Source organism: Topomyia yanbarensis, chromosome 2, assembly GCF_030247195.1.
Source record: "Topomyia yanbarensis strain Yona2022 chromosome 2, ASM3024719v1, whole genome shotgun sequence".
Lineage (NCBI taxonomy): Eukaryota > Metazoa > Arthropoda > Insecta > Diptera > Culicidae > Topomyia > Topomyia yanbarensis.
In genome coordinates, this window is record NC_080671.1 from 182,715,023 (window position 1) to 182,733,063 (window position 18,041).

The 18,041-nt window shown below is 41.4% G+C and overlaps 4 protein-coding genes across 4 annotated transcripts; 2 read left to right on the forward strand and 2 right to left on the reverse strand.

The window, feature by feature from the left end:
* Positions 1 to 275: 275 nt before the first annotated feature.
* On the reverse strand, positions 276 to 1,215 carry LOC131678612 (probable DNA replication complex GINS protein PSF2). Its single transcript, XM_058958831.1, has 3 exons — positions 1,194 to 1,215; positions 817 to 1,099; positions 276 to 763 (listed from the first exon to the last, which is right to left on the reverse strand). Exons 2-3 carry the CDS (start codon positions 1,059 to 1,061, stop codon positions 400 to 402), a joined length of 609 nt encoding a protein of 202 aa, XP_058814814.1. The 5' UTR covers positions 1,062 to 1,099; positions 1,194 to 1,215; the 3' UTR covers positions 276 to 399.
* A 3,737-nt stretch (positions 1,216 to 4,952) lies between these two features.
* Positions 4,953 to 9,685, forward strand: LOC131682338 (uncharacterized). The gene is made up of 2 exons (XM_058963727.1): positions 4,953 to 9,566; positions 9,618 to 9,685. Exon 1 carries the CDS (start codon positions 5,700 to 5,702, stop codon positions 9,135 to 9,137), a length of 3,438 nt encoding a protein of 1,145 aa, XP_058819710.1. The 5' UTR covers positions 4,953 to 5,699; the 3' UTR covers positions 9,138 to 9,566; positions 9,618 to 9,685.
* A 3,828-nt stretch (positions 9,686 to 13,513) lies between these two features.
* Positions 13,514 to 14,383, forward strand: LOC131678616 (RWD domain-containing protein 4-like). Its single transcript, XM_058958834.1, has 3 exons — positions 13,514 to 13,721; positions 13,773 to 13,879; positions 13,936 to 14,383. Exons 1-3 carry the CDS (start codon positions 13,614 to 13,616, stop codon positions 14,336 to 14,338), a joined length of 618 nt encoding a protein of 205 aa, XP_058814817.1. The 5' UTR covers positions 13,514 to 13,613; the 3' UTR covers positions 14,339 to 14,383.
* Positions 14,384 to 14,581: 198 nt separating this feature from the next.
* LOC131682339 (RUS family member 1-like) lies at positions 14,582 to 17,396 on the reverse strand. The gene is made up of 5 exons (XM_058963728.1): positions 17,113 to 17,396; positions 16,873 to 17,055; positions 16,671 to 16,809; positions 16,292 to 16,603; positions 14,582 to 16,232 (listed from the first exon to the last, which is right to left on the reverse strand). The coding sequence occupies exons 1-5, from the start codon at positions 17,177 to 17,179 to the stop codon at positions 15,680 to 15,682; spliced, it is 1,254 nt and encodes a 417-aa protein (XP_058819711.1). The 5' UTR covers positions 17,180 to 17,396; the 3' UTR covers positions 14,582 to 15,679.
* Between the last annotated feature and the right edge of the window lie 645 nt (positions 17,397 to 18,041).

Consider the following 18,041-nt stretch of genomic DNA (forward strand, 5'->3'; position numbering starts at 1 on the left):
TGATTTCTGGACTGAAAATGATAACACGTACTATAACAATCACTACTAAGGTTAGATGTATATGTAGGAGCAATGATTATTATTCACAAATCAGTACCGATCAGCGTAGATAGGATCAAGGGAACTACGTTTGAAAAGAAACTATCGCAAAATCCACTGAACCCATTGTTTTAATCGCCGCCATTCATTATACTGAGGGAAGCAACATGAACACTACCACAGTAACTTTATTAGTGTTACCGTCTATTATTTTACGGTTAAGAAAAACGTGGCCGTTGATCATGGGCTAGTTTTTTTTTTATTTGTAACGATTGATTAATAGACTACATAAATATCGATTGCCTTTAAGAAAAAGTAAACCGTAAATAGGACTTCAGGTAAAGCGAACGCTTCTGAGTCCTACTGTGAGTGTCGTGAATGTGACCCACTCATACTGCTCATCATCAGGGTCTGATTTGGTAAGGACATGTTTCCGCCAGACCCCTTTTTGGCCTGCTGTATCCGCGAGAGTAGATCCATCGAATGCAGAAGAAAAGTTCTGATAGTGTGTAGCTCTACTATGGTTACATTATCCAGCTTTATCATTTCTCCTTCGCCCTTCAGGAATACATCGGTCGTCGTTCGCAGTTTGGCACACCTAGTATCCCAAATGTCCTTTATAAGGGTTTTGATTTCATCTGACTGGGGGACATCCTCTGGGGCGGTGTTGAGTACTAGCTTCGCCTCCACCATATAGTGTTCGCTGGGCATTTTGGTAAAATTCCTGCAAAGATAGTGAGCTATAGAGAATTCTGCATTTTTTGGAGATGTAATTACCTAGTCCGCTTCTCTTCCTCTTTTATGTCTTCCAGTAGCCTTGGATCCATCCACTCAGGTGGCACTATACGGCACTTTTGCTGCTGTCTCAGATGAATTGCCAACCATAGTGGGATGTGTATCGGATGTCCACCCCGAAAGGGACCAACCGCACCAGATATGAGATATATCGGATCATGGTTGAAATTGGGAATAATACCGATAGTCGAGTTTTCACCAATAAATTCCAACTCATCCGGCTCCATTGAGTACACTTTCTAAAACAGTTTATTATAAATTATCACTATAAATAAAATACGAATTACAAATAGATGATAACAGTAAATTTTACTTTGTTTTCATAAAATTGCGCGCTTTTGATATCAACAAAAACTTACAGCATTACACGGTAAATCTAGCTCACTCATTTATTCGGAGAGTTCGTATTGGAGTATACGCTCATTCATAACAACTCAATATTGAGTGGCAGTCACTCAATTACTCAAAAATGTGCATGTAGTCAAAACATGAGATTTCTTGTTGTGAGCTTGGGAGGAAAATATTGCCTATCCCGAGATAAACTAGCGTTTCGTCGATTTGTTGCTATATGTGACTCAAATGAGTGCGAACGAAACAAAAATAAACGTCAAACCGTTTTTTCGCTTGCACTAATGCAAAGTGAACATGCGCGTAATTCGGCGCACGGCTTGGTGGAGCATGGCTGAAATGTCTCGATGTGGATTTTAGAAAAAATCGCAATATCAAATTTTGAACACTTTACACACAAAATCATAAAGCGAACCCTACAAGCAGTGATGCCACAAGTACAGATTTATCTAGAATGGTACAGATTTTTGAAGTGTTTCTGGTACAGATTCTGTACGGTACAGATTACAGATTTTTGTGAAAAAGTACAGATTGGTACAGATTTTTTATATGACAGCAAGGTTATGTAATTTAACACTGTGATGTATTCCAGTAAATAGCAGGTAAACGTAGAGTTAGGCCGCTGACAGAGTGATGGCAAGAAGATGAAGTGGAACTGACTGAACTTGAACTGATAAATAAATAAATAAATAAACTGAAGCTGACATTAGAAAGCGATGTGCGAGAAACCTGCTTCCAGCAAAATCATCCCTTTTCCCCCTTTCAGAGTGAAAACCGAGCGGATCTACTCGGAGTGTCTACGTATACTTTGGCATGCTCCATTTGATTTGCTGCAAGCAGGTTTCTCGCATCGTCATGTATGGTAATGCTCAGCTTCTCGTCGCCATTCTATCAGCGGTATTAGGTTACAAACAAAGTGGCGGCGAGCTGATATTGACATTACCCAGTCAATCTGATCCATATTTCTGACTGTTTTCTTGCAAAACTCCAGTTTAAATAAAACAACCGATTCCGAGTTCTGGTCTGGTTTCCTCGAATAAAAAATCAGTATAAGAAAAATGATTTTTTTAAAACAACTTTGTTATTGTTTGGGTACAGAATCCGGTATAGATTTTTCTAGAGAAGAGTACAGATAGAAAAGATTTTTCAACTCCCGGTACAGATTTAATTGTGGCAACACTGCCTACAAGAGACAAGAATATTGTCAATAAACATATTGACAAGACTTCTTCAATATGTCAATCCCATTTGAATTCTACAGAATCAATATTTTCAAAATGTCCTCACACGCGGAGAGAAAAACAGTGAATTTGACTGCACGGTTTATCAAGTTATTTTGCCTGCTAGTTCTAGTAAAGGCTTGTTTACAGTTCGGGAAATGGATCACAGGATTTCGCACGGGATTTGCGTCGGGCTTTGATCAGGGAAAATTTCCCGCCGAGATCTCTCCAAACTGTCAAACCAAAAATTCTGCTGCATCTTAAAAATACAAAAAGTATCTAACTTGCAGCGAATTGCAATTTTTATAAAAATACTATTTTTTCCGTCGGAAACAATTTGTGTTGAATTGTTTCCGGCCGGATTTATGTATGGAGATTTTTAAATGCACGCGATGTTCCCGCGGTTGGATTTACACTTCAGGAAAACTGTCATTTTTGTGTAGACTCATTTCCCGTTATGGGTTTTGAAATCCCGAGCTCCTTTTAAAATATACAGGGACACAAATCCCGTGACACGTTTTCCGATATGAGAACTAGCCTTAACCAGGAGTTTTGTGTAAACAGCGAGTAATTTGCTCTCTTAATTAATGCTTGACGAATTTCTATTGAGAAATATTTCGCAAAATACTCAATCATGCAACTCGAAAACGCATTGATCCAGATAACTGAGCATGTGCAAATGCTTTTCGTTGCATCAGAGAGGATATATCGAAAATACAGTTAATAAAAAATAACAATATTGTCGCACAGTTGGAACTTTGCTGATGCCATTCAAAATTAATATTTATGATGAATATCACGACAATAGGAGAAAACTGGTCGATAGGTTTATTATGTTCAGACACTGCATCAACTGCCATTCTACGCCCAATTGTCCCATGTTGCAAAACTGCCAACTGAAAAAAACGCGATTGAAGATGAAAATTGTATTAGCAATCTGGAGGGAAACAGTTCAACAAATAATGCTTTATTGTCTAGAATTGCGTTCATTGCTATCGTTTCCAACATAATCAGTCCAGTTTTTCATTTAAGAAATCCAATTATTTTATTTTTGACGAAAACTGTTAAGTGGGACTGTTATGCCGAGAAATCGAACAGAAACCGGACGATTCCACGCATATCAGTCCCCCATAACGATCTATGCAAACGATGTTTATTACTCATTTTTTACCGTATGTCGTGAGTTTTTTTTGTTACTCGGGAGATTTCTTGCCTTCATCAAAATTGGAAATAGGATAAAGTGCTAGGGGCAGATCACTTGTGATGCATTTTTAAAAATCAGCTAAATTAAACGCATTTCCTTCCATCAAAATAGAAATTCGTAATGTATTTTGCGTTGCGTGTAAGACGTCAAAACTCTACAAAAATAGCCCTACATTTAACAAATCGTCGAAAAAAGTGAATCAGCGTAGGGCGTTTGTTAAACAAACTTTTCTGCGAGGGAGTGCAAAGTTGATACAAAAATGGAAATTTTCAAATTTGATGCAAATTTGTTATGCATTTCTAGAGTGATCTGCCCCTAGGTAAAGTTCCTATTTTCACCCTATTAAGGAGGGTATGTCACAAATTCATTAATTACTCTACCTACACTCGATGGAGTGCGTATAACTTGGCTTAAACAAGTTTGCTTCGTACTTAAAAAACAACCTAATACCACAAATGGCCTAAAACGATGGAATGCTAGTGTTTGATCGCAACGAAAGCTCGAATCGAGTGCCCCAATTTCCGCCCTAACATTTGACCCAATCTGTTGAAAAAACATAACAAACGCTGCACTATCCAACGGCTTCAAATGGGTAGCGTGATTATAGGAACATTGCGAAAATAGGACTCATTATCCTAGATACGTTCGCCATGTTATGCAAACGACGATAGTGATGATGAGCTTTACAGGATTGTTCTCACTGCAGTAAATTAATATTACCACTGCCATCTCTTTTTTAATGAACCTGTATTTTTCCATCAATTTTTCCGGCATTTAGCGTAATGTATTTCGTAATTATTTTTTTATTGTGCATTTGTTTGGGGTTCTTTGTTAGTGGGAAAATTATGCCACAGAGGACAGACATCCATGATCGAACAAAAATAGTTAAAAAACGTGTGTAAACATTTGAATTAATTTACGATAAACATTAGCGCCGTCAAATCCATTTCGGAACCGGTTCGAAATCCTGAATGGATTCTGTATTGAATCTTGCTCAAAGGAAATAACCGATTCCGGACTAGTTTGACTGGGTAGAGGAATAACCGCTGTCAATTCTGTCGAACTCAGCCACAAAAAACATGACGACAGTAGCGCACCTGGTTTGGATATCCCAACTACCTTCGAAACCGTTAGAGATTTTACACAAGTTGAATGCTGTAGATGGATGTCTGTTCTCTGTGATTATGCGTAGCATTTCAACAATGAGACAAACAGACTTGATATTTTTTCACGAAGTCTTCGAACAAACTGTATGATTTGGATGTGTTTTCTAAAAATATACTTCAAAAAGGACTGTTTGATGAAAAAAAGTGAAAAGTTGTAGGCCAGGGAGTTAACAGGCCAGGGAAAACGGAAAGACGCCAGGAAATGGCTGTAAGAAGTTTGGGAACGACGGAAATTCGGCGAAGAATGGGTCCAGGCAAGAATCGAGTGAAGCTAAGACAAGTAGTTCCAAAGCTGTCACCAACCATCATTCCGCTGGGAAGACTACGCTTTTTCGTATTATTCCAGTGACTTTGTATGGGAACAATCGATCTGTGTCCGTGTATGCTTTCTTGGACGACGGCTCGGAGAGAACGCTGATTGACGAAGAGTTGGTAAAGGACCTTGGGGTTGTAGGAGATCCGCAACCATTGTGCTTGCAGTGGACGGCGAACGTGAAGAGGTCAGAAGCTAATTCTCAACGGGTCGCATTGGAAATAGCAGGACGGTCAGGGGCATCCAAACATTCTTTGTCGGACGTGCGCACCGTAAGCAAGCTGGACTTACCACGACAATCCTTGCGGTACGCGGAACTCGCAGAAACCTTTCCGTACCTAAAGGGCCTACCGATCGATGATTACGATCAAGCGGTACCGCGCATCCTCATCGGAAACGACAACGCTCACGTTACATCGACACTCAAGCTACGAGATGGCCGACCGGGAGAGCCGATAGCAGCAAAATCACGTTTGGGATGGACGGTTTACGGATCCAACCAGGACAAGTCAGGGGATATCGTTCATAGTTTCCACATATGCGAGTGCCAGGAGGCCGAGCAGACCCTACATGAGCTCGTGGAGAAGTTTTTCTCAGTCGAGAGTCTGGGTATAATGGAAGTCGCCCATCCTGAGTCCGCGGAAACTCAACGAGCAAATCGGATCCTGATGGAAACTACTAAGCGGGTCGGACAGCGATTCGAAACTGGGCTTCTCTGGAAGTACGATAGCTTCGAGTTCCCGGACAGCTACCAGATGGCGGTTCGACGACTGCAGTGTTTGGAAAGGCGTATGCAGAGGGATTTACTCATCGGCGAAAGTGTGAGGAGACAGCTTTCTGAGTATCAAGCGAAAGGGTACATACACAAAGCGACCCGGAAGGAGCTCGATGATTCAGATCCACGGCGTACGTGGTACTTACCTTTAGGAGTGGTCATCAATCCCAAGAAGCCGTCCAAGGTTCGTATCTTCTGCGATGCAGCGGCCAAAGTGGATGGAGTCGCACTCAACACGATGCTGTTGAAAGGGCCGGATCTGCTAAATACGTTGCTCAATGTTCTATACGGATTCCGGAAGAAACGGGTCGCTCTGTGCGCGGATCTGAAGGAGATGTTTCACCAGATTCGGATTCGACGAGAAGATCGACATGCGCAACGACTGCTTTGGCGAGATGATCCTACACAAGCCCCCGATGTGTATTTGATGGACGTCGCAACGTTTGGTGCAACGTGTTCACCGTGTTCGGCACAATTCGTGAAGAATTTGAACGCTAAGGAGCATTCAAGACAGTATCCAGTTGCAGCCGACGCAATTATCCGGAAGCACTACGTGGATGACTACTTGGACAGCGCTGACGACGTTGACGAAGCGGTGAAGCTGGCACATGAAGTCAAACTGGTCCACTCTCTCGGCGGATTCCATCTGCGGAACTGGCTTTCGAATTCCACCGAGGTTCTCGCACGGGTCGGGGAGAGAGACCCAGTCACAGAAAAGTGTCTCCAGCTGGACAAGAACAGTTCAACCGAACGCGTGCTCGGGATGTACTGGAAGCCGGTCGACGATGTCTTCACGTTTACAACGACGCTAGCGGTGGGTGCGGAGCATCCAACTAAGCGCCAGGCACTGCGAGTAGTGATGAGCCCATTCGATCCGGCAGGATTGTTGTGTTTTTTCCTCATTCACGGCAAGGTACTAATCCAGGAGCTGTGGAGGGCGAAGACGACATGGGATCAACTAATTCCGGAGGAGTTACTTGGAAAGTGGATGCGGTGGACGAGTTTGTTCAAACATCTGGACCCGATTAGCATTCCGCGTTGCTACTTTCCGCAACGTTCGGTGAAAGATATCTTGTCGCTGCAACTGCATATCTACGTGGATGCTAGCGAAGAAGCTTATGCGTGTGTCGCTTACTTTCGGGCGGTATTTCCGGATGGGATTTCTGTTGCGTTAGTCGGTGGGAAATCCAAGGTGGCTCCACTGAAGGCACACTCCATCCCACGGTTGGAGTTGATGGCAGCGGTAATCGGAGTTCGCTTGATGAAGACCATCCTCACTGGGCACTCGCTCGTAGTCGAGAAGACAGTGTTATGGTGTGACTCTAAGACGGTGCTGGCTTGGATAAATTCAGATCATCGAAGATATCGCCAGTTCGTAGCTTGCCGAGTAGGTGAGATTTTGTCCAAGTCGGAGGCGAAGCAATGGCGTTGGATATCATCGAGAAAGAACGTCGCCGACGATGCGACAAAGTGGGGAAAAGGGCCGTGTTTGTCCTCAGGCGGCCGTTGGTTCCGTGGTGACAACGATTTATATTTGCCAGAAGATCAATGGACCATAGATGCAGATTCAGTCGGCGCGACGACCGATGAAGAGCTGAGGTCGTGTTTGGTGCACAAGGAGGTTATCGTACCGCCACAACTTGTGAGGTGGGAGCGATTCTCGAAACTGACGCATTTGTATCGATCGGTAGCACATGTTCATCGCTACGTACAAAATCTACGGCGAACGGTAAAACGAGAGACTCGACTGGACGGACCACTCACTCAAGAGGAATTAGCAACAGTCGAAACCACAATCTTTCGTTGGGTGCAGTGTGAGCAGTATCCGGACGAGGTGGCGACTTTGTCAGTAATGCGGGACAAGCAGCCAGGACAACAGGCGCGGCTAGAGAAAACCAGCAAAATATACAAACTGTCTCCGTACTTGGACGAAGCAGGTGTTATTCGTTCTGATGGAAGGATATCTGCTGCGACCGTCGCCGCGTTTGACGCTAAGTTTCCAGTAATATTGCCGAAAGCCCATCCAGTGACTAGACTGCTGGTTGAATGGTACCACCAACGATTTCTTCACGCCAATGGCGAGACTGTCGTGAACGAAGTGAGACAGCGTTTCCACATATCGCAGCTGCGCCCGTTCGTGCGTAAGGTGGCTAAAGAGTGCGCCTTGTGTAAAGTCAAGAAGCCAAGTCTGGCGACACCCCGAATGGCTCCACTCCCGGCGGCCAGGTTGCAGGCGTACGTACGTCCATTTTCCTACGTAGGCGTCGACTATTTCGGGCCGATCGGCGTGCGGGTGAACCGAAGTATTGCAAAACGATGGGTAGCTCTGTTCACGTGTATGACCACACGAGCAATCCATCTCGAAGTCGCTCACACACTTTCAACGGAATCTTGCAAGATGGCGATCAGGCGTTTCATCGGACGCAGAGGAGCACCTGTGGAGATCCGCAGCGACAGGGGCACAAATTTCGTGGGATCGAGCAACGAACTTAAGCAGGAGATGGGCAAAATCGAGCGCCAGCTTGCCGAAACGTTCACCAACGCGAACACGAAATGGGTGTTTAACCCACCTGGATCACCTCACATGGGTGGCGCCTGGGAGCGTCTAGTGCGGTCGGTGAAAATCGCTCTTGCTGCAATGGAGTCTTCTCGAACGCCGAACGAAGAAACGCTGGCAACGTTGCTAGTGGAAGCTGAGAGTGTGGTCAATTCGAGACCGCTAACATATATTCCTCTGGAGACGGCGCAACAGGAGGCTCTAACACCGAACCACTTTCTTCTAATGAGCTCGAGCGGCGTAACGCAGACTCCGAAGACGCTTACGGATCCAAGACAAGCCTGCAGGAACGACTGGAATCTATGCCGTACAATGGTAGATCAGTTTTGGCGCCGGTGGGTGCGGGAATATCTTCCTACCATCGCACGTCGTACCAAGTGGTTTGAGGAGACAAAACCGATCGAGGTAGGAGATTCGGTGATCATCGTAGAGGAGAAGATACGCAACGGATGGATTCGAGGACGTGTAGCCAAGGTCGTGGTGGGCCGAGATGGGCGAGTTCGCGATGCCGTGGTGCAAACTCCCGACGGAATGGTGCATCGACCTGTTGCAAAGCTGGCGCGGATCGACATAGAAAAGGTGGGGCTTCAGCCGGGAACAGCAGAAGGTAAAGCTGAACCGGAGATAGCTAACCAGCCTTACGGGTCGGGGAGTGTTACGGTATGTCCCGCTGACCCCTTCCAACTCCACGGTCTACCACCTGTCGGTGGACAATTTTGATGTAGTGAGGACCATTTGAAATGGAAGGATAGGAAAAGGGAAAAAAGGACCGTTTGAAATGGAAGGATAGAAAAAGGAAAAAAAGGATCGTTTGAAATGGTAGGATAGAAAAACATAGACGTCACGTAGAGATGAGAGAAAGGTATAAGAAAAAAGAATAGATAGAAATTGTTGGAAGTTTAAGTAAATAGAACGTTGAATTCGTGAAGATATAAGCAAACATTTATTTCCGTAAGTAGATCCTATGGCAGCACGAATTTACATGAGTACAATTTCTGAATTAAAACCTAAACAGGTGCCGGAAGGCCAAGAAACGCACTCAACCGTTCGAATTGTGCACGATTGAGGTTAGGTGATACGTGACTTGCGTATTGCCCTGTAATCTAGCCGTAATTGTTGGGAATTAACGAGATACAATAATTGACCGATGTAAGTAAGCTTGAATATTACTCTAAGCATAATATTAATAAATTACATCAGCTTTTAGCTGATACCGTTTGGAATACATTCCTTAGGGTGTTGCTGAAAAGCCTCTTATTTAATCCACCCAACATGATCAAAAAGTAACATGTGACAATTATGCGTAAAACGGTAGACTACCAGTTATACAAAATATGGGACTAGACAATCGATCAAAAGCTTTGTAAATGTTTAAAATGTGTTTAAATTTACTCGTACTTCATTTGTATCATTAAAGTTATTTAGTATGTTATGTATATAAGTTTTCACTCTATGTATGTAAACATAATCTACTCCCCACGAGTTACTTTCTAAATCCGTCATATTTGTTTACATTGCTCGTTTGGAACCGTTGTTTTGGGTTCGATTGGAACTTTGGCGCATCTCTATACAATTATCTCTGTTGCCCACACTACTTTTACAGTGAACGCAAGCTCCTGCCCAGTTAAACCCATTCCGCAACTGGTTCGGATTTCTGAATGGAGTCAGAATGGATTCCAACCTAGGGGCAGATCACTTGTGATGCATTTTGAAAAATCAGCGATATTAAATGAATTTCTTTCCATCAAAATAGAAATTCAAAATGTATTTTGCGTTGCGTGCAATGTATTTTGCGTTGCGTGTAAGACGTCAAAACCCTACAAAAAACTAGCCCTATATTCAACACAACGTTGAACAAAGTGGATCAGCGTAGGACGATTGTTAAACAAACTTTTGTGCGAGGGAGTGCAAAGTTGATGAAAAAATAGAAATTAAATGCATTTTTTTCTAATTTGATGCAAATTTGTTATACAACCCTAGAGTGATCTGCCCCTAGATTCCAACTCAAATGCAACAACCGATTCCAGCTCAATCGGTTTCGGAATCGGTTGTTGCATTTGATCTGGAACCCATACTGACTCCATTCATGATTCCGAATCAAATTCCGAATGGTTTGGCCGGGTGCTAGGCAGCCATTTTTTCCTAGCCAACCTCTGTTCAAACCTAAGCAACCCAATGCGGCTAGGCCCGTCATATGTTGACTACTGTCAAAATCTGTATATCTCCATAGCGGATGACAGGAGCGACAGAATGAGTGAACGGCAAGTTATGGCGGGTAGCCTACACTGAGAAATAATAATATGCATAGTTAGCATACTTTCTATTCCTGTCTTTTTTATTCTGCTGTGATTTTTATGCATTTTCTAGCAGACACTTCTAGTAAGCATTCAATGAAAGAATATATTGAATATGTACAATGTATAAAATTTACAGCAGAAGAAACTAGAGGCAGATAGAAAAGTCTCGACAAACATATGATTACGGCCTAAAAGCCAACTGTCAAAATCTACTTTGAATGGAAATTCCGGACAAACCGTTACACGCCAATCACAGATGTTGGTAGTAAACGAAAGAGAAAAGTTTTCTCTTTCATAAACTGTTGTGAACTGTGTTCGACTAGTAACGGTTTGTCTGGAATTTCCCTTCAAAGTGGATTTTGACAGTTGGCTTTTAGGCCGTAATCATATGTTTGTCGAGAAGTATGCTATCGATGCATAAATAAAATTCCGCGTGTAGAACAAAGTAACAATAGCCTACACTGAAAAAATCCAAACGTTATTTTTTTTGCTTCAAACCGCTTAAAATTCATATGAAGAAGAAATGCTATTGTTATCATACGCACATATACCTTCTATGTGTCATATGTGCATATTGTTATAGAATGGGGTTTTATGTGCCTAATAGTTATGAAATGGTAATGTAAGATTAATATTTCTTGTAAATACACACATTAGGGTTATGTGCCAGCAAATAGTGTCTATATGCCTCCGTTAATTGCAAAAATCTATGTGTAAAATCAATAGGCATAACGTTTACTTTTCTTTGAGTGTACCGATCGCCCACTAAGAAAAATTATATAGTAACACTTACCATATGAGGAGGTTAATTAGACTTTGCGAGTATAGTGGTTTTTAACCGACTATAGCATTAGCTCACCTTGACTATATCCATGCTCACTTTCACTATACTCGAGCTTTGTACCATAATAGTAATATTGCAAGCATGACTATTGTGAGTGGAATGTTCAGTGTAACAATATGCGTAGTTATGTTGACCTAACGTTTTATCATAATAGTGAAATTGAACACTATATTGTCAAAATGACCATTATAAGTGGGCTGCTTGGTATAACAATAAGCATAGTAATCCTGACCAAGGCCTGTTTGTAATAACCAAAACATTGGGACTTTGACATTTGTTGACTAGTTATTTTGAGAAAGGATATTGTTATTCTGAAAATGACGCCTGTTAATATAACTAGATGGATAGTAAGAGTGGATTAAAGCGTTTCGTATATTTTTTATTGAAATAATAATTTAGATAATAATCACAGTGGCAATTTACCAGCAGACAATAGATTGTGCCCAAATACCGCTCGACCGAGGATGGTAAAACCATCAATGGTGCTTGCCTTCTGGTGAGCCTGAAGCAAGACTGCAAAATCCTGCTGTTCTGATCGACGAATGATACGATCCAAATACATTTTCTCCAAAATAGAATACGCAGGAAGATATTGACAGCGCTCATCTTTGAAAAGAGTAGCCAGCCTGCGCGATTTTTGTTGACCAGCCGAAGCAATAACGGTACATATTAGTACTTGCTTCCACTTTCTTCCACAATAGATCGGTAGGACAGTTCATTGTAGCATTGGACTGCTTCGATAAACTTACGACGATCTAATCTAATAATCCTCGATAATGATCTTAAAAAAGCTCTTTTTAGTCTCATTTTTCTGCAGTCACGCTAAAAATATAAATCGAAAAATTTATGGTTTGAGAACGTTACAGTTCATTATCATATAAAATTACAGTATTTACTCACCTGGTGCAATACTAATGAGTAAAGCAAACTCTTGGTACTGCATTCCGTTGCGACTTTCTGTTTCGTCAGACTTTTAAGCCGATTCTTGGTGTAGAGACCTTTAAGACTAGTGCTAACTCCCATTTGGTCACTAAGAACCCTTTCCGGCTAGGACTCGATTATGTGATGATTTATAAGGCCATCGCCTTACCGCAAAATTATAGTAATCGTAAAAAAATCGAAGTCTTCAAAGCACGCCCGTATGTTATGTATATGGTTTTTCACTGTAATGGCCGCGACATGTAGGAATACATTTGGGAACGCAAAAATTGACCAGTGTTATAGTTGATAATAATACAAAGTATAGTCAGCTGAAAAGCACTATACGCAAATGGTGCTTACGACATGGGTCTCGTCCACATAAACGATGTATTCAGTTAATTCAACCTTTGTGTTTTCATAACATCTATACATTAAGTCTTTGGGACTTATTAATACATTGTGCAGAGAACAATGACACAAAAAGTAGTTATAACAATGACACTGGTTATATTTAAGATGCTCATATTTTCATTTTAACTTTATTTTAATAGTGATTCAGACTATTCCATTATCAGTTTTAAGATGACAAATATTGTTGGAGTGACCATGATCAAATTGTCATAAATACCAGCATTATAGTTGAGCGGTAATCGATTTTTCTAGTATTGTTTACGATACAGAAGTTTAGTATTACCAATCTCATGGTCATTCCTACTTTTTTGGCAAATAGTCAAAACAACCATAAAAGTCTAGTCATATATACTATAGATTTTTTCTCAGTGCCAGCATTCAGTTTAACCTGCCTACTCGCCTCTTGGTTTACTGGGTGAAAACATGCGAAAACGGTTTATTATACTATATTGTGTAAAGGGACGATCCCGCTTGACGGTGTAAATTCTGTTGACAGCATACGTTAACTGTCAATGTCACTTATTACATATCAAAAAAGAAAACAAGAAGTAAACAAAACTCAGGCATGCATGGTGTTGTAATATTTGCTGTATTTTTATATTGTTAGTAAAAAAATCAAAAAAATATGTTTTGCTCTCAATAGATTCCAGTGAACACCGATAGCAATAGTTAATAGTTAGTTAAACATTGTACAGTCCCGCTTAGAAGAATTACACCTCCATAATGTCCGAAACAAAGGAATTGCAGACTGAAGAACGCGAGGCGCTAACTTCCATTTATGAAGGCGATAATTCCTTTAAGCAAATCAGTGCGGAAACATTTCAATACAAGGTAGAATAAAAGTTTCAAATAAATCTTTACTCAACTGCCAATTTCTTTCAGTATGGCGAAGAAGGAGGTAAATCATTTCTGTTAGAAATCTGTTGGCATGAGACGTACCCAAATGAGCTTCCCACTATCAACATGGATACGTTCTACAATCAAAACGTGTAAGCCTAATCATATCCATTGTATTCAACCACCTTTCACGGTGTTTTCAATGTAGTTCACGCTCTGTCAAAGATAAGATCATTGGGATTCTGAAGGAAGAAGGGGAACAGTGGCTTGGCTGCGGTATGACCTACACATTATTCGAGTGCCTTAAGGACAAGGTCGATGAACTGTTGATGGATGAGAACTTCAACTGCGGGGCTGATCAGCAGATTATCGGGACGAACCACCAACAGTGCGCAGAGCTGGGTAGTTCGGACGAAGCGGATCCCGACGAAAGGGGAACCAGCGCTGGTGGGACTGGTGGTGGAGGAGGCAACCAGAAGAAGGAACAACTGACCAAAGCACAGAAACGGAAGCAGTGGGATCGAGTGGATAACAAAGGCAATCGACCGAGGGGTTGGGACTGGGTGGATATAGTGAAACATTTGTCACAGACGGGCGGGAAAGTGGAATGAAAATCGGCAGTTTTGGTTTCGCTTAAAAGACAAACATTATTATGATGAAGGTACATTTGATGAAGAGGGAAAAAGAAATCCATTTGTCTGCCAATATCTGATGATTCAAGGCTGAGTGTCTATAACGTTGCTCTCAAGAAAATTTTGAAAGTTAATCACGGGTTACTATCTATTTATACAATTTGAAAGTGGAATAGCAAAAGGTAAATTGCTTTCTATGTCATCGTAGAAAAAGAAAATACGTAGCAGTATTAAAATTTTATAAGCGACTCAAGGGAGTATAAAACGCATGCGAGGTACAAAACCAAGCATAAAATCGCATCGAGCGTAATTTTTCGTTTGTTTAAAAGCAATTCTATTCTAACTTCTACTTTCTGAAATTGATATTCGTTTTTGATACGTAAATCACTACAAATTGATGTGTTTTAGGAGTGGACTGAGAAGCTATGTTAAAACTACCAGCAACTGATCACCATTTCGCTGGCTCAAATGCTACGCGTTTTCAACCGTTATTGGAAGGAGTCGTTGTGATGATATGACTAATAATTAAAGCACTATTTACACCTATCCGATCCGATTCAGTGACGGTTCAGTACAGTACCGTGCCGGACAAGTGTATATAAATGCTCACATTTGAATTGCATGAAAGAATATTAGTGTCCTTCCATGGTACTGAACCGTCACTGAATCGGATCGGAAAGATGTGAGTTTGGCTTAAACCTGCGCGACACGGTCTCGCTAGGATTCTGATTTGTAATGTTGAAGCGAAAGTAGTAAAATTCGGGTTCTTAGCTGCTGTCGATTCTATCGCAAACAAATTTACGGGTGACTTGGTAAACCTTTGGTTAAACTCGACCTATTCTTATACACTACGTCGCAATTTTGGCCCGCCATCGGGCCGAAGCACTCACTAATTGGAATGTTTAGAAAAATATTTTCTGCGGTATTCTTCAGTTTCGCTTAGTTGTATAGCACTATTAACGCTATTCGTTTCAATAGGATATTTCCTAAAATTTGTTAGATTTAGAGTGACGCTGGGGAACGCTGTGCTCTTATATTATTTTTCGATGTCTCGTATTCAATGCTTCTTTAATTTGAACTTCTTTCGGTAATTTGGTCCAACATGCTTGCAGTGCGTTTCTTAATTACGATAATTGAGACTAGATTGCTTGTTTGGCACCCTAAAAGTCGCTCGCGTGTCAGTTACAAGACGGAAGGTTTTGAAATGTATTAATTGCTCACTGTTCCTTCTGGTTGTGTTCTACTGCTACGGTTGGTTTAAATTAAAATCTCTCTCACTGAGTAGCCACGACGCTTCCTGGCCGTGTTTAAACGTATCTTTTATATCCTCCAATCCAAACGGTACTCGTCGGTTTTTAACAGATGCGCTTGAACGTTCCAACCCTCACACTGAGCTAGATTGAGGAACTCGTTCCACTTGTTCTGAATCTCCCAGTAGCGATCGCGTAATTGATTCTTGTCCTGTAGATACGATGCCACGTAAAAGTATGATTTGATAATGTCCAACGGTTTGACAGTAAAGTGCAAATACACTCCAACGTAGCGACGCGTTTCGGAAATGAGAAACTTTTCCCGCGAGTCAAAACACGCAATTACGTTCTCCAAGTCGTAACAATTGCGATAATACTGCGCTAATTCACGAGCAGAGCAGCCTATTTCTACTCGAGCCGTGAGCGAAACCGTTTGGCCGATTGTAACCCGTTCCAGCTTATTCACCTGCTCCGGAGAAAGCATCGTTCCAGTCTTGAAGTATTCCTCCAATGTGATTAAATAGCGAGCTTCATTGAAAGTGCGAAGACAGACGGCTTTAACTGCTTTAATATTTGCATATATGTGCAACAGAATTGAGAACAGGAACAGACCATAGAGAACCCTAAAAATATTACAATGAAAATAGCGCCCAAACCGAAAAAATGGAGAAACAACACTAACCTCTGTTCCTGCACGTGGGTCAACAGGAACAACCCTAAAAACGATGCGATCAAATTTACACAGGTCTCCTGCGCACTGTCCTTAGACGCCACATCAGCCAAATTACCCCGAATGGCGTGGTGTTGGGTTAAAGCCGAGCGTGTAGCTACACCAGCCACACCGACAATGGCTTTCATCGTAGTTGTTGCACACAGTATAAAGGTAGCTGCTTTCGGATAGCACGGTAACACGAACAGATCAATAGCCATGGCCACATCGTTAAGAATATCGGCCCGTATGCGCCATTTTTTCGAATCTATGTCCAACTCCGTTCTGAAACATAAATATCGTCAAGAATTACACCCGCCAGCGCTATGCAGCGCATTTAATTTATTTTTACCCCTTCCACCAGGCAAATAGAATTCGACCAAAATGTCCCGTACCATCTTTCAGCACCCAAGTAACGGTGGCGGACAACGGATTTGCCATATCACTTCCAACGCCAACCCCTTTTAGAATGGAGTGTGTAGTCAAGGTCCCTGCGTTTAAAATAAAATTATATTACATTCAACAAACTATTTCAGCATCCTTCTCATACTAACCACTAATTGTACTGCAGAAGGCTTGTACGGTGTCCCATCGCTGGTAAGCCAAATAATCACTGCTTACACTGTCTGGATAGCCTGCGGGTAGGAACAGATTCTGCAAAAATCGTTTCAAGCTCAATCGCTTTCGAAGTTTTGGTTTCTCCCCCTTCACATTCACCCGGACAACCGAATTTTGATCTGGAAAAATAATTTTAATATCTTGAGCGTACAAAAAAAAGTTTGTTTGCTACTTACTGTCTGGTGTTACGTAGAGAATTTCCTCCCCAGTTGAACCATACTGCTCGCGAAAGTGGATCTTCATCCTGCTTCGGAGAGCGGTGTTCCGTTCACGATTCGGATTGGTCGAACTGGTTGAGATGCAAATTTTGTGAACAATGACTGCTGCAAATAATTTGGATTAGCGCAAAAACATAAGAACTGAACGATTTGGCAAATAAAATTTTTCTTCTGCTCGTAAATCGACAAAATTTAATCGCGATTCTAATTGCTTGTTTTGACAACTGAATAAACAAGTATGCTGTCAGTTGCCGTACACACTAAAGTGTTTTTGGTGGAAAAATACCCATCATCAAATAAAACTCATCCAAATGTATATCCTTCAAAATTGGGTAAAATGCGGATTACTCAAAGGTTGGGTAATATTGAATGTGCTAAAATGTTTTTTTTTCTCAATTTGAAATTTAAAAGCGATTTATTATTATTGTTTTCATTACTATTATTATTTATTTGCAAGATTTTTTTAACCCTCAAAAAGGCAATCGGGTCTCAGAGGCCCGGCACGTTACAATTTTTTAGTTACAAAAAAATGTGTATGCAGTACAAGCTTGGGCATGGAAATTTTGATAAGTAGCTTTGAAATCCATAACAAAAATAAAGAATTGTGAAATTTTCATCTATGGAGTGATGCGCAGCTGTTTGAATTTTTTACATGCACAAAAAGGCAAGCCGGGCCTGGCAGGCCCGGTGTGCATGCAATATTTACTAGGACTACCACGGGTTTGATACATTAATAATTATCTGAAAAAACGTTTTGATGAGTTCATCTTCATATTATCAGGAATTTTTTTCATGTTTTGATTGATTTTATCTTTTTACCTTTTCTTATAAGAAAAAAATCTTGAAAGTTTGAGCGAATTCTATACATTTCTTTTATAAGAAATGTA